A 14,994-nucleotide genomic window follows, 5' to 3' on the forward strand; every position below is an offset into this window, starting at 1 on the left:
AAGAAGCAGCTTCAGTCCACATGTCTAAGTGTGCCTGGCAGTTCTGGAAGTTGACTGTTTCCTAACTGAACTGAAGCTGCTTACTTGCAGTTTTGGGATGTTCGCCAGAAACATAACCATAGCAGAGGGTCATGAGCCCAGGCCTTTTCTTCTTCCTCTGAAAGTTCTCATACTGCATCCAAATGATGTTTTCCAACTTGGATGGAGTGGAATCATTTAAGCCTCTTTGGATGCAACTTTAGGTTGGTTCACATGCATGTATTCGTCTGTTGAAGCCTGCAACAGCAGCAAATGACTTGCATGTGTGAATGGGTCTCTGCATATCGGACACTACAGACAGAACGGTCATGTTGTCTCAAGTCACCTTGAATTCACTGCTACTCGGTAGAGTAAGTTCTCACATTCAGCAGCTGGCCAGGAACTTGAGACATCCAGTGATATATGCAGGGATGGGGAAAGCCCTAAGAAAAGACAATTTAGCCTGCAACTCCCACCTTGTCTTGAGGCCAGGGAATAAACGTATTAAATTGCATCCCATTTGGTTAGACCAGTGTTTCCCAAACTTGGGTCTCCAGCTGTTTTCAGACTACAATTCCCATCATCCCTGACCACTGGTCCTGCTAGCTAGGGATTATGGGAGTTGTCCAAAAACGGCTGGAGTCCCAAGTTTGGGAAACATTGGGTTAGAGTGCAAGGTTGGCTGTGTGTGAGAAATTCCTTGTCCCTCACCCTTCCCATTTCATCCCTGTGTAGCCCCCCAGAAGCCTGCCTTAGGGATGGGAGACTCCCAAAAAGGACTGTGATAAGGAGTTGGGGTGGTGGGGGGGTAGAATTGGGCAGAGGCAGATTGCAGCCTTATCCATCCCCCACTACTGCACTCCAAATTCCAGGCCTTTCCTTAGAGCCCTCCAATCCTTTCAAAAGTCTTTTGGAAGGGCACAGGAATCTGCATTGGGAGGAATTGGTGGGGAATCCCATTTGCACGTATGCTTTAGTGAATACTGCATATACAAGCTCCTGTACAGATATTCTCATGTGATTACGGCAGGCATAGGATATCCCAAGACACACACCCAAGCTGCAGTGCCATAAAGTAGTTAAGGGAACACTTGTCTCCTACCTGTGCTTCCTATGGGAGGATTTCTTTGCATGTTCAGGATCATTCAGGAGTACTACATGCTGGGAACAAGCAGCAGGCTATAAATCACATCCTGTTCGTGAGCACGCAAAGGCATCTGGCGGACTACTGTTGTGAAGATCAGCCTTCCCCAACCTGATATCTTCCAGATGTTTTGTACTACAGCTCCCATCATCCTTTTCTGTTGGCTGTGCTCTCTAGGGCTGATGGGAATGTTTGTCCAATAATGTTCAGAGGTGCCATATTGGAGAAGGGTGGACTAGATGAACCTATGACATAGAATCATAGAATCATAGAGTTGGAAGAGACCACAAGGGCCATCGAGTCCAACCCCCTGCCAAGCAGGAAACACCATCAGAGCACTCCTGACATATGGTTGTCAAGCCTTTGCTTAAAGACCTCCAAAGAAGGAGACTCCACCACACTCCTTGGCAGCAAATTCCACTGTCGAACAGCTCTTACTGTCAGGAAGTTCTTCCTAATGTTTAGGTGGAATCTTCTTTCTTGTAGTTTGGATCCATTGCTCCGTGTCCGCTTCTCTGGAGCAGCATAGTCCAGTAGGACAATCCTTATGTTCCTATGACCTTTACTTTGAGGAAAGTTCAGACCTCTGGTCTAGAATGCTCAGGCCAGTGAGTCGTAAGAATGGGATTTTTTAAGATGGGGCTGTAGTTTCTCCAAGCCTAGTTCTCACTTGGCAGTGGACTGTACCATTTCAGGTGAAGGCTGTCATAACCAAATGCTCCTCTATAGCAATAAATAAATAACTCCACATAAGGTGGAGAACCAGCGTGTCAGGGAGAAAACTAATGCATCTTCTCCACATCTAGTTCTATGCAGGGTATTTTGTATAAAGGAACAGCCAGCAATTCAAGCCCTCACTTGCCGCCTGAAGTGGTAGGGCCCAGCCATCGTGTGGCCCAAGTGATAAGGTTTCCTTTGATACGTTTATCTCCACTGATAATTTTTGTTCCTCTCATAAGAAACTATTCTCCACAACAGTTGATCAGTGCTAGCCATCTCATGCAACCAACTGTCCACGACGTTTTATTAGTGCTGGCCATCTCATGCAGCCAACTGTGGCAACATGATAAGAGATGGAATAGCATGATAGCAAAAAGCATTGAGCTGGAAGTCTGCACACCAAACCTCACAGCTGCCACAAACTCAATTAGGCAGGTCTCTAAGCTTGACCTCCTCACCTCCATATGCAACACGTGGAATAATGCTGGTCTGCCTTGCAGTGCTGTTGTAAGGATTACCTTGAAACTGTACATGAGGGATGTTGAATACTTGAAATGGATGATGATAACTGCAGCTTCTTTCCTTATTAGTCTTAAAAAGTTCCTGTTAGAGTTTCTGTAGTCTGGTGCTTATGATTACACTTCCCAGGATGCCCTGGGTGGGGAAAGCAGAGGGGGGAAAGAAGGATAGAGAAGTTGGTAGGCTCCCCAGAAATGTAATAATGATATTTTAAGTTTGGCAATCCAGCCTAGTGTTTTGACCTTGATGTGACAAAGCTACCGAAACCAATTCATAATTTAGATCTCTTAAAAAATGCCACACCCTTAATTCAAACTTAGACCTTTCCCTCAGTAATCAGGCTCGCCCAACAGTTTGTGCAATCCCACCCCCTCTTTTTTCTTTAGAGTCTCAGGGTAGGGGGCTATTCTTGCTTGTAAATTGCAATTCTTCAGAATGGGCATGTGATAATTGTTATCTGATCTTAATCACTAGCCCATAGAATGGATGCAGGTGACGTCTTGTATCAAACAACCTTGTCAGAATAAACGACAAGGCAGAATGATGACTGCTGGGCACTTTCTGCCTTCCCATGGTTTGCTGTTTGTGCTAGGATGTGAAGATCAGGACAGATCGTTCAAAAGGCAAAATCAGGAGCTGGGAGGCAGAAGGCTGGGTTTGCTAGATGTTAATTTCAAGTAGCGTTTTGAAGATGTGGACACCTAGCTAGTTCTAGCTGAGATCTAGCTTGTGATTGGTAGCAGTGGTTATTGCAGGGAAGTGTCGCTTTCTGCTGAAATTGCATTTTGTGGGGGGGGGGTTAAAACAAAATTACAGATAAGAGTAAGCATTTGTTCAATCTAACAAGAGCATCTAAGACTTCTTGGTTTATGTCCTTGGTTTTCTTCACGCTCCTCCCTCCAGATAGACAAAATGTGTGACATGAGGTTCTACTTTAAAGTAATAAATGCAGTGGAAATGCTAATGCTTAAACAGAATGTTTTATTCAACAAAATTAAGGGCAGTGAGAGAATACAAATGCTGCAGGCACTTGTGGGTAAAGTGAAAATACTATTTTCACACATTTCTCAAAATGTTGCTTCCTCCCATCCCCACCCCCTAACGTCAATTTGGGTAATTGATTGCAAGTTAAACTATTAATTTTAAGAAAAGCAGAGCACATTTAAGTAGGCACTCTAATTTTATAGTCTAAAATGAAGTGTGCTGGATTGTTTTAACTGTAGTATAACGCCAACAGCTACTGTATGTCTGCTTTTAGTTGCCTTTGTTCTCAAGAGTGCTATCTTTAGTTTGTGATTACAGCTAGATTATGGATTACAGAGATCCCATCATGGGAGTGGTTGTGTCTCCAATTTCGTCCTAAATTGTTTCATGCTAACTGGCAGAGGTGCTCTTAGCAGAATCTGCAGTTGCCATGTTACTCGGAGGAGTAAAAAGGTAAAGGTACCCCTGCCCGTACGGGCCAGTCGTGTCCGACTCTAGGGTTGCGCGCTCATCTTGCTCAAGAGGCCAGGAGCCGGCACTGTCCGAAGACACTTCCTTTTTTTTTTTTAATAATAATTTTTATTAGTTTTCCAAACATATAATAAAACAAATAATAAAACAGAACAATACAAAACATACAAACAAATAAACACGTATAATTTCTTTAACTTGTTTTCATACACCTTATTTCCCGGACTTCCCCATACCTTCCTTTTTCTGCATCCTTATGTTAACCTTCCGAAGACACTTCCGGGTCACGTGGCCAGTGTGACGAAGCAGCAGCTGGCGAGCCAGCACCAGCGCCGCACACGGAAACGCCGTTTACCTTCCCGCTATAAAGCGGTACCTATTTATCTACTTGCACTTAGGGGTGCTTTCGAACTGCTAGGTGGGCAGGAGCTGGGACCGAACAACGGGAGCTCACCCCGCCCTGGGGATTCGAACCGCCAACCTTACGATCAGCAGGTCCTAGGCACTGAGGTTTTACCCACAGCGCCACCTGCGTCCCTTTTGACTCGGAGGAATAGCTTTCTAGAAAACCAGCTTCTGCCTTGAATTAGGTTGGGCTGCTGGCTGGTTATGTAGTGCTTTCCAGAACTGCATTTAAAAATACATCAGCAGTAGCTCCTACAGAGCCAAGTCAGGTTGGCATGACCAACAGCTGAGTGTTTGCTAATTACATGCCCAGTCTTGGTGGCAATGAAGTATGGGCTGGCTAATTAAATTGAAACCACATCAGGGGATTTAATCTTAAGGACAGGAACTGCTGTGTTCTAATCAGCCTCCTTTTCTTCCCACTCCACAGCAGAGTAACAAAGCTGAGCTTGTACCATCATAGCTGTTCCCATGGCTCCAGACTATGATGTCACAAACAGATGCATTATGGCCATAACAACTTGTACAACAATTTCATAATTTATTCTACACTTGTGTTATTTGGAGAGGTGATGTACCTCCAATACACATCTAAGAGCCGCAGCAAGAAGGCCAGCTGACGCCCTTCCTCCAAGTCAGAACTGGAGCTGGGTAGTTGTGTTTTGCCAGGGAGTTTGTTGTATCACTGCCAACACCATATTCTACATTCAGCGTGTCAAAAGGAGGCATTCATGGCTGTTCTGCAATCAACTGGAGAAGCCACTTCATGCAAAATTTCATTTGGGTTATAACCATTACTGTAGCAATTTGAACAATTTCCTTCTGGGTAGTGTAAAATAAAAATTGGATGTGATGTTTCACTCTAAGAAATGCTCCATCCTCAGGCTGTTTTAAATGTCGCAGTTACTTTTCCTGTACAAAAGGACTCACTCCTGTTTAGGAAAATGAATAAAAGCTGTGTGCAGATAGTCACACAGTAGGTGGCCCTTGATGGGAGTGGCAGATAGATGGTAAAGCATGAATGGCTAAGCCATAGTCCTCCAGATTTTGTTGAACTCCTTCTCTCTTCAGACCCAACCAGCAGGGCCAATGGTCAGGGATACTGGAATCTGTAGTCCAATGATATATAGGGACTGAAGTAAATCTGACGAACAAACAAACAACAAAACCCTCCAGTGTGAACAGAATCATGATTTGTACTAAATACATTTGTTTGAAGTTAGTCAGTGCAAAATGAATTGGTTTCTGCCCCTTAGTTTGGCCTACCCAAATTTGTGTTCCCTAGAATTCAAAGGGAGTATTAAAAATGCTTTTTTAGAACTTTATTATAGTCTTTCTCAATATTATCCTTGTCCACATGAAGGAGAATTTTCCTGTCAAATTGAGGAAGGCGATAAGATTTTTAACTTAGATGAGATCTGAACACTTCCAAGAATGCACTTTTATATTGTCAATGTCTGCCTAGATAAAACTTTCACCTCTTATCTATTGGAATAAAATAAAGCTGTGTCTGAGATTAAATATGGAACTGTGTAATACTTGTTCTCATTAATTCTCTCCAGCCTTGGGGGTGGGGTGGAGGGGCTAGAATGTATCTGCCAAGATTGTGTTGAGTGGAACATTTCTGAGTCTGTAAAATATTTGAAGTAAAATATGAGACTAGGGAAAAAGAGGCATATTTTGTCAATTTTGTCAATTTATTTTGTGAGGTGTGTGGAGGACCCCACACACCTCACAAAATAAATCCGAGGAGGAGGATTCCCTCTGTCCCCCATTTCTTGTTGGAAACATTTACAACATATGATCTTTAGAAAGTAAAACCATGGATTTTGCAGATTTTCAATTTGAAAGCCTACCATCCCCATTTTAAAGAATAAACATAACTGCAAACATGACTGCATGCATGAAACATACCTGTGATGGATAGACAGGAAATTAGCTGCTATGTCCCATAGAGTAATAGGGTATATGTCTGTGTTCCAGGGCTGGGAATCTAGCTGTTTTTGGAATCCCAACTCCCACCAGTCCAACAGTGAGTTGCAATCCAGAAGCTCCTGGAGGGCAACCATCTTTGATTTACGCAGTGCTTCATTTAGTGTGATCGTTCACCAGGGTTCAGTTCTACCACCTGTTTTGAATGTCAGAATTCAGGTTTGGATAACAATCAGTGATCCTAAAAGTACTGGTGCATACAAGTAGATACACACATCCTTCTGTCACTGAGTTTTTACAGGCAGGCTATAAAATAACCTGCTTCTGTTTCAGCTAGACTGCAGTTTTCAGCATTTTTTTGTGTTTGTTATTTTAAAAAGTTCTGCATATTTAAAAGCTAGCAAGTTCTTGGAAATATCGGAAAACACATTTTTAAAATCTTCAGCTCAATTCAGCTAGGCAGACTGAGGGCCCAAGGCTTCTATGCATTTCATATTTGATTCATAATACAAAACAAAATAAGTTATATGCCCATGTCCTAGATAAGGCAACACCGGAAGGCATTTTTAAAATTTACGTTGGTACCAAAATGTGCTAACACAAATGTATGCCAGTTATAAAGCAGGGGTGTTCTGGATCTAGCCGCTATATGGGAATGCTACAGGTTTAACAGAGTCTGGGCTATTAGGGCCTCATTCTGAGAATTATCCAAGTGGTACCGGGAGTCAGGTGTGTGGGCTTAGTTGCCCTGGTTTGACTCTGCTGGTGCCTTACAGGGTGTGGGTGGTCTCAGGATGGTACCGCTGCTGCTTCTGTGCTGAGAATGACCAACTTTGAAGCAGCTTCCATGTGTGATCGATATAAATATGCAATATCTTTACAACCTTTTCCTAACACACTGTTGCTAATGCCTTCTTGTTAACCCGTGATTGCTCAGCTTCTGCCGTGGTATGTCTAGTCTTAAAAGCCACCCTTCTTTTTCCAGAAGAACCGACTCCTTCACATAAAATCATCAGCCCACCCTCTGGAGTTACTTACCCTCATGATGATGTCTCGGATTATGGCCTCAAGCCATACACCCCCTTCGCTTTGTCTAGCCTTTCGGCAGATCACATGGGCAGATATGGACAGCCAGATAGCCTAGGGTCAAAATGCTACTTGGACCCGGGCAAGGCTGCCGGTCCCCCTACTTTGAGCCCTAGGATTGAGATAACACCATCTTATGAACTGATTCACTCGGGGGGTCCCTTCAGCAGCAGAGACACAGATCTATTGGTAGAGCATCAGTCCAACTCAGCTACTGCTAGCCCAAGGTTTACTCTGCCTGTCCCTGGCTTTGAGAGCTACCGAGAACCTCTGTGCCTGAGCCCTCCTAGCAGCGGCTCCTCTGCAAGCTTCATTTCAGAGACAAATTTCTCTCCTTATACCTCACCATGCGTTTCACCAAATAATGGCCCTAGTGATGACCTTTGTCCACAGTTTCAAAACACCCATGCTCATTATTCCCCTAGAACCTCGCCAATAATGTCCCCACAAGCAACCATCGTGGAGGATACCTGCTTGGGGCCACGTTCAACATCTCCACGTCCCAACTCAAGGTCGTCATCGCCAGGAGCAAAGCGGAAGTACCCTTGCCCCGAGCTCTACGGGAGTCAGCAACCTTGCACTTCTCCACTGCAATCGAGGACCCCCTCTCCGCAAGCCTCACCCCAGATCCCCTTGAGAGAAGACGGCTCTTCCATCACTTACACCCAGTTATCCACCTCTTCTAGCCTCATGGATGCAATGAGCAACCTCACCACCGATCCCTCTTGCGGAGTCCCCACAAAAATATGGAGAACCAGCCCGGAACCTTCGCCGATGTCTTCCCACAAAGCCAGCATGCCGTGTCACGTTCTTCAGCCTATTGAATACATTGGGCCTTGCGAGCAGGATGATCGGAGGAACCCACCACCAGAGTCTATCTTATTAGTGCCGCCATCTTGGCCAAAGCAGCTGATGCCTGCAATACCTATCTGCAGGTAAGCTTGCATGTCTTGTGGTCACTCTTGCTAACAGGTCTGATAGAATTTGTTCCTGATAGCCCAAACCTCCATTATGCGTGTGTATGGGATGGTCTGCCTTTGCCTACTTTCTAAACAATAACTACCACCGTGATACCCAAGGAATTTTTTAAAAATAAAAGGCTCTTGCAATACAGAACCTGTTGTTTGGGTTGCCAGCCAGTTATTATGTTATGGATGCATCCAGAAAAATGCATTCTGATATGTAGCCAGTTGTTGGGAGATGTCATGTCCACCAAACATGGGATCACTCCGGGAGTGGACTCATTGAAATCATTGGTCTATCTGGCTCCATACAGACTGAAATCTCCAAATCAGGAGACATGCCTAGTTTCATTTGTGGATGCTGAAGATTGAACCAGGGATCTTCAGTATGCAAAGCAGATTCCCAGGCTATTCCCAAGTAGGAATGCAGTAGTACCTCTGGTTGCAAAGAGGATCCGTTCCGGAGGCCTGGTTGCAACATGAAAAGAATGCAACCTGAAGCACCGTATCTGTGCAGGTGCCTGGTGCGATTTGGCGCTTGTGCACATGCATGAAGCATGATTTAGCGATTCTGTGCATGCGCAAGCGGCAAAACCCAGAAGTAACCTTTCCAGTACTTCTGGGTCGCCGCGAGACATAACCTGAAAGAACGTAACATGAAGCAAACACAACATGAGGTATGACTGTACTTGATGCACCAATCATCTAACTTGGTATAAGGCAGTCTCCTATCTCTCTAAACTGATAATAAGTGTACAGTTTGTACACAAAAAGGGACACGGGTGGCGCTGTGGGCTCCACAGAGCCTAGGACTTGCCAATCAGAAGGTTGGCGGTTCAAATCCCCATGACGGGGTGAGCTCCCGTTGCTCGGTCCCAGCTCCTGCCAACCTAGCAGTTCGAAAGCATGTCAAAGTGCAAGTAGATAAATAGGTACCGCTCCGGTGGGAAGGTAAACGGCGTTTTCGTGCACTGCTCTGGTTCGCCAGAAGCGGCTTAGTCATGCTGGCCACATGACCTGGAAGCTCCCTCGGCCAGTAAAGTGAGATGAGCGCCGCAACCCCAGAGTCGGTCACGACTGGACCTAATGGTCAGGGGTCCCTTTTACCTTTGTACACATTAGATTTGTTTGCTGCTCTTGTTTGTCTCTGTGCATGTACAAGCTCACCTCCAAACAGAAGAAATAATTTGCTAGAGGTAATTTCTTACCAGGGACCTGTTTCAAAGGGTGGAGATATTAGCAAACATATGATTTTAATGAGATACTGAGAATGTGGGGACAGAGCACTTAGGCAGACATAAGAAAGGAGTTCGTAACTCTTTCTGTACCCACTAATTCTCCCTTTCAAGTGTTTTCCCCCAGCTAGCATTCACTGAGCTGGACTTAATTGTTTTCAGAGGAAAAAAATCGTTTACGCATGTCCAGCGGAAGCATTTGCAAGGAGCAAGGCTAAAGCATCTCTGCTTGCCCACTAATTTCTCCATTCAGTGTTGTCTCTTCCCCCTCCCTGCATTAGTGTAGTCAAACATAAGAGAGGCCTTGCTGGATCAGATCAAAAGCCTATTTACTTCATCCAGCATCCTGTTTTCCACAGCAGCCAACCAGATGCCCCCAGGAACCCATAACACAGGGCATGAAGTCAACAGTCCTTTTCCTACTGCCTCAAAATCTGTAGGCTCCATAAAGTAATTGTGATCCATAGTCATTGACAGACCCTGTGCTAATTCTCTGAGGGAAGGCGAACCCCTCCATTTTTCTTAATGGAGGCTGTGCACCCTGACCTCTTTTGAAAGAAAGAGAAAAGCCAACCTGCGTTCCATAATGACGTTCTCCAATTAATGTCCCTCTTCTCTGCCCAGCATTCCCGTGCACTCCCTCCCACCACTTGAATGGCCCCTCTCCAGTCATTCTGGCTCTTACGAGCTGCGGATTGAAGTGCAGCCCAAACCCCACCACCGTGCCCACTATGAGACGGAAGGAAGCCGAGGGGCAGTCAAAGCACCAACAGGGGGGCACCCCGTGGTCCAGGTAAGATCTTTTTCTTGGAGAAGATGAACTGCAACGGCTTCTTGATAGCTCTGTTCCTCTTGGCAACCTGCCATAGCACCATATTGTTTGGGAAAACAAGGCTAGTGCAACATATTTATAAAAAGTGTTTATGAATAGCAGACAGTAGTCTCCTACTGGTCAGGGAAGATATAGTTCTTCTATCCACTTTACAAATACCGTATTTTTCGCTCTATAACACGCACCCGACCATAACACGCATGTAGTTTTTAGAGGAGGACAATCCGTAGGCATGCCACCCGTAGGCATTCCCTCCATAACACGCACAGACATTTCCCCTTACTTTTTAGGAGAAAAAAAGTGAGTGTTATGGTGCAAAAAATACGGTACTTGGAGGCCAGGCCACTGAGTCATTTTCCTGGCTCTTGTTTTCATTTCATCGTTTGCTTGTGTGTGTGTGTGTGTGTGTGTGTGTGTGTAGCACTTCAGTTTTTATAAACTGCTTGGAGACTGCTTCTATATTATGTGATATATATGAAATCAAGTTGTACTCTTGGCCCTTCCAGGACACAAGGTACAGTACTTAGCTCTTCCCTATAAAACAGTCCTGGTCTAGAGATACCTATAAGTCATTTTAAATTCCTGACTTTAAGAGAAGCCTTCACATGCAGGCATAAGTAAGGTTGTTCTATGGTTTATTTTTTTCAACAATAAAAAAGTTATTGTGAGAAGAAGAAATGGGTGCTTCTCAGGGATTGAGATGATATAACAAGGTGTGAATAAAGCATTTTAAGTTTGACAAACAACTCAGTATGATTGCCTTGAAAATAACAGGTCCTGACTGATGTTTTAAGATGGAGCTGTATCGAGATACAATGGAGGAGGCCCAACTCTGCTGCTTCAGCCTTTGCTGAACTTCGCAGTGGCATAGAATCATTCTGTAGAGTTGGAATTCAGAAAGGCAGTTGGTAGTGAAGTCAACCTGTGTATATATGTTGCCCTTTGTAGGGCTTGGCAATATAAATCAAGCTGACATATGGGTGGTTTGGAGTCACTTATCTCTCCTCCTTTTGCAATATCTTCTTTACGCCAGGAGGAGATTGTTTCATTGGCCAGGGCTAGAGTGTGATAAGAGGAGAAGCACTTCACAGAGCTGGCACTTAGTTCAATGAGGCATTTGATGGCCTACTGTAAAGTTTATGTAGTTGTAAAGTGATAGGGCCACAAGTTAATTGAGTTCATGCATTCATAGAAGAAAAGTCACTGAGTTCAGAGTGAGATTTTTTTTAATTATCTTTTTTGCAAGGTGGATTGAGGTTGCAGAAGTAGAGCTGGGGTGTCATGGGGATAGTGGAGGATCAGGTGAACTCTCTTGAGTTTCATTGCCAGTGTGCAAATCCATGCTACTTTTAATGGGAGAATTCCAGTCTAAGTTTATGGAGGAATTGAATTAGGACCCCTTAGTACTAAATATGCCATGTGTTGCTATGACAGGGATCTAAAGAAGAGGCATGAACATGAACATGTAAGAAGAGGCATGAACCGCTGTGTGTTCAGCTGGACTCTTATAGCTGCTTCCGGATAGCTGCTGTTTATTGAGCGTTCTTCCTGATTTCTTTGCAAGGAGGTTAGATGATGTCGTGTCAAAGCTGGAGTTATCCCACACTTTGCATTTCCCACCAGTTTCCTTATTGCCAAAGAGTCTGATCTTTTGGGGAAGAAGCAGATTTGTTGCATAAAAGCTTGTTGCATAGCTCATTCGGCAGAGCGCGAGACTCTTAATCTCAGGGTTCGAGCCCCACATTGGGCAAAAGACTCCTGTATTGCAGGAGGTTGCACTAGATGACCCTCCTGGTCCCTTCCAAATCTACTCTTCTATGAATTGCACAACCTGAATTTGCCAGTATGTAGTTGAATCCCATCCGAAAATAGTGATAGTCTAGAATTGCCCTTGACTGTACTTTCTTGCCACAGCAGTTCCTAGGGCATTAAAAACCAATCTGTGACTTGTCTCCTTAGCATTGCAAGTTGTTGAGGTAAAACCAAGAAGCCTGGTTCTGTGTTTCTTCTGTCCTGCTCACACATGGATCCTAGCCAACAGATGTTTTTATCCCCCAAAGTAGTCTAGGTTTCCAAGTGCAGGGAGATTTTTGGGGAGGGAGAGTATTTAGGTACCTCAGTCTCCCATCTGCAGCACATCACACCAAGAGCTGAAACATGCTGGTGATAGTCTAGCATGCTTTTGAAGCTTTCCCTAATCAGATGTACTGAAAGGGGCACATTGAATCCCCATAGAAAGGATGGCTGGATGCATCCTTTTTTATCTTTAAGGCTATCTGTTTGTTGCAAATGATTTAACACTGTGGTGTGTGGGATGAAAGGATACTAGAAGGGTCATCTGTCAGGAAGTTCTTCCTGATGTTTAGTCGGAATCTCCTTTCTTGTAACTTGAATCCATTGGTTCAAGTCCTATACTCCAGAGCAGGAGATAGCAAGCTCGCTGCATCTTCCATGTGCACAATTGGGGTCCCTGATTGCATGGGGCACTTAAGGGGAAGTTGTCAACTCATGCATAGGCTCCCCCTTGCAGATATCCATGCTGAACATGTTCAAAAGGTAGCTCTACACATGTACACGATGCATGAAAAGGACAGATGTAAAGTATACACAGGATATAGGTTATTTACCTATTAAATCAATTTGCATGGCCACCCAAAAACGTATGCTTTCCATATGGCATAAACACATCAAAAGACTAATATACAATGCTGAAAATAACACAAAAGGTTAAAGACGGCTACACATTCTCTCTAGCTCTGTTTTGCTTCTTTGACAACTGTACTTGGACAGAGAACCTTGTGGGCATGAATGAATATAATCAAAGATTAATAAATTCCAATCCAGCGATTTCATTGTGCGCTTGTTTGTGTTTCCCTGTTCCTGACATTACTTAAGAGTTTGAGGGAGGAGGTGCCCATTCTGTTGAAGGAATCTCTGAAATACGACTCTGCTTACTTTTTTCTTTCTTTTTTTTTAAAGTCGTCTTTATTTTTGTGGGAGCTGACTTTGGTCAGGGAAGGGAAGCTGCGCAGCAGTGGATCTCATATCCTCCCCAGCTCTATCTTGTGGTTTTGCTCTCTGAGGCCACTTCTTCTTCTTTGCAGTCTTGATCTTGGGAGTTTGGCACACGCCGTTGAGGAGTATGTGCTCGTAGGGTGCTCCTAGAACACCAGAACAATTGTCCGCCTGTTAAAGTGAGAGCCTCTGGCAGGACAAGATGCATTCAGCGAGGACATGGGCTTTTGTGTGTTTAACATCTTGTTCGAGGGCCCAGAATAGCAACAACTGGCTCTGTGTTGAGGACAAAGGCTGGTGTTGACATGTTGCTTTCCCCTCCCCTCCCCCCCACCCAGGTTGGCACAGTCACCCAATTTGGAGAGGATGTGGTACACAGAGACATCCTTTGCCTCTCGGTAAACTCCCGTTTACCAGCAGTTGTTTAGACATTTGTACAAAGGGTAGCCCCAGGCAGCAAGCTGCTATAAGCACAGAAAAGTAGAAGTGAACTATGAAGGCTCAGCTGTGATAGATGCACTCGGCACATGCTCAGAGGCACCTGTTTTTGTATCAACGAATTCAGATGTGCCGGGGCTGGTCTTCATGCACTTTTAAAAGACTTAGGTCCTGAAGTTAAGGCCTGGCTCAAATTAAAGCCTAGAGAGACGCAGAGGAAAATAAAGAGCACCCTTAACCTTTTCTACTGTGCCCCGAATTCTGCATCTGTAGCAAGCTGTTTATGAAAATAATCCTAGACACGGGTAGAGAGGAGAGGGGCGGGTGCTTAACCGTTTCCCCAAACCAGCCCTTTTCTGCTGCAATTGATTTAAAACTTTTATACGCCAGCCTCCCCCAGGACAGATTCAAGTGCAGTTTCTAAGCATCAGGCTGTAACAACCAGACGAAAATACAAAACATTAATAAGGCAGAACAGATCGCATAACAGTGCTTAAATACTACATGAAATGCTTTGGCCTGGGACCTGAAAACTAATAATGCTGGTGACAGGCAAGTCACAGGTGGGGGCCGCTGCTGGGAAGGGGCAGCAGCCAAGCTACTCTCTTTAGTTGCTGCATTTGTATTGCTTCTGATAGGAGCGGGACCCAGAAGAGGGCCTCATCAGATGATCTTAAACAGCATGGGCAGGATGATAGGGGGAAAGGCACTCTCCTGAGTCCCATACTTTGCAGGGCTTTTAAAGCATGCAACGCCACACTGAATTTGGCCTGGAAGCAAATAAGACAGCCAGTGAAGCTCTTTTGGGACCAGTGAAGTGTAATTTGAATTGCTTTCTGCCTAGCAACAAAAATTACCCCCTCGTTCAGTGACTTTTCCATCCCTTGGCGTTCTGGATGCATATTTAGCCTTGTTATCTAGAACTCTGCTGGATAAGAGTTGCCCCTGGAAAGTGGCAGGCTGGGGAAATTTTGTTTGGGGAGTTTTGTTAAGGTGGTTGGGGTTGTGGCTGGGGATTTTTTGTTGTTGGTATCTTTATTGTAGACCTTGCGATTTACGTGGAAGTGGTTCAGTTTGGCTGTGTATTTTCTGGTGTTTCTTTTACTGCCTCGGGCATGATTTGAACTGTGGAAAGGCGGCATACAAATATAATTATGTGTGCATATTAAGCACACACACAGCTGCTCCCCCCCCCCCAGCGCCATCCCTTCCAGAAGTGCTTTCCTCTAACAT

General features: G+C 44.6%; 1 protein-coding gene across 7 annotated transcripts in view; it reads left to right on the plus strand.

Annotated features, from left to right (window-relative positions):
- Positions 1-14,994, plus strand: part of NFATC2 (nuclear factor of activated T cells 2) — a gene marked incomplete at its 3' end in the record, with an annotated part of 141,752 nt that overhangs the window by 24,861 nt on the left and 101,897 nt on the right. For 6 of the 7 annotated variants that reach the window (XM_081196104.1, XM_081196106.1, XM_081196102.1 and 3 more), the window contains exons 2-3: positions 7,179-8,214; positions 10,101-10,269. In XM_081196104.1, the coding sequence (XP_081052230.1) occupies positions 7,179-8,214; positions 10,101-10,269 (1,205 nt within the window). The remainder of the gene's footprint in view (positions 1-7,178; positions 8,215-10,100; positions 10,270-14,994) is intronic. The other variant, XM_081196105.1, reaches the window with a different exon arrangement.

Source organism: Podarcis bocagei (genome assembly GCF_964188305.1).
Source record: "Podarcis bocagei genome assembly, chromosome: 5".
In the NCBI taxonomy this organism is placed as follows: Eukaryota; Metazoa; Chordata; class Lepidosauria; order Squamata; family Lacertidae; genus Podarcis; species Podarcis bocagei.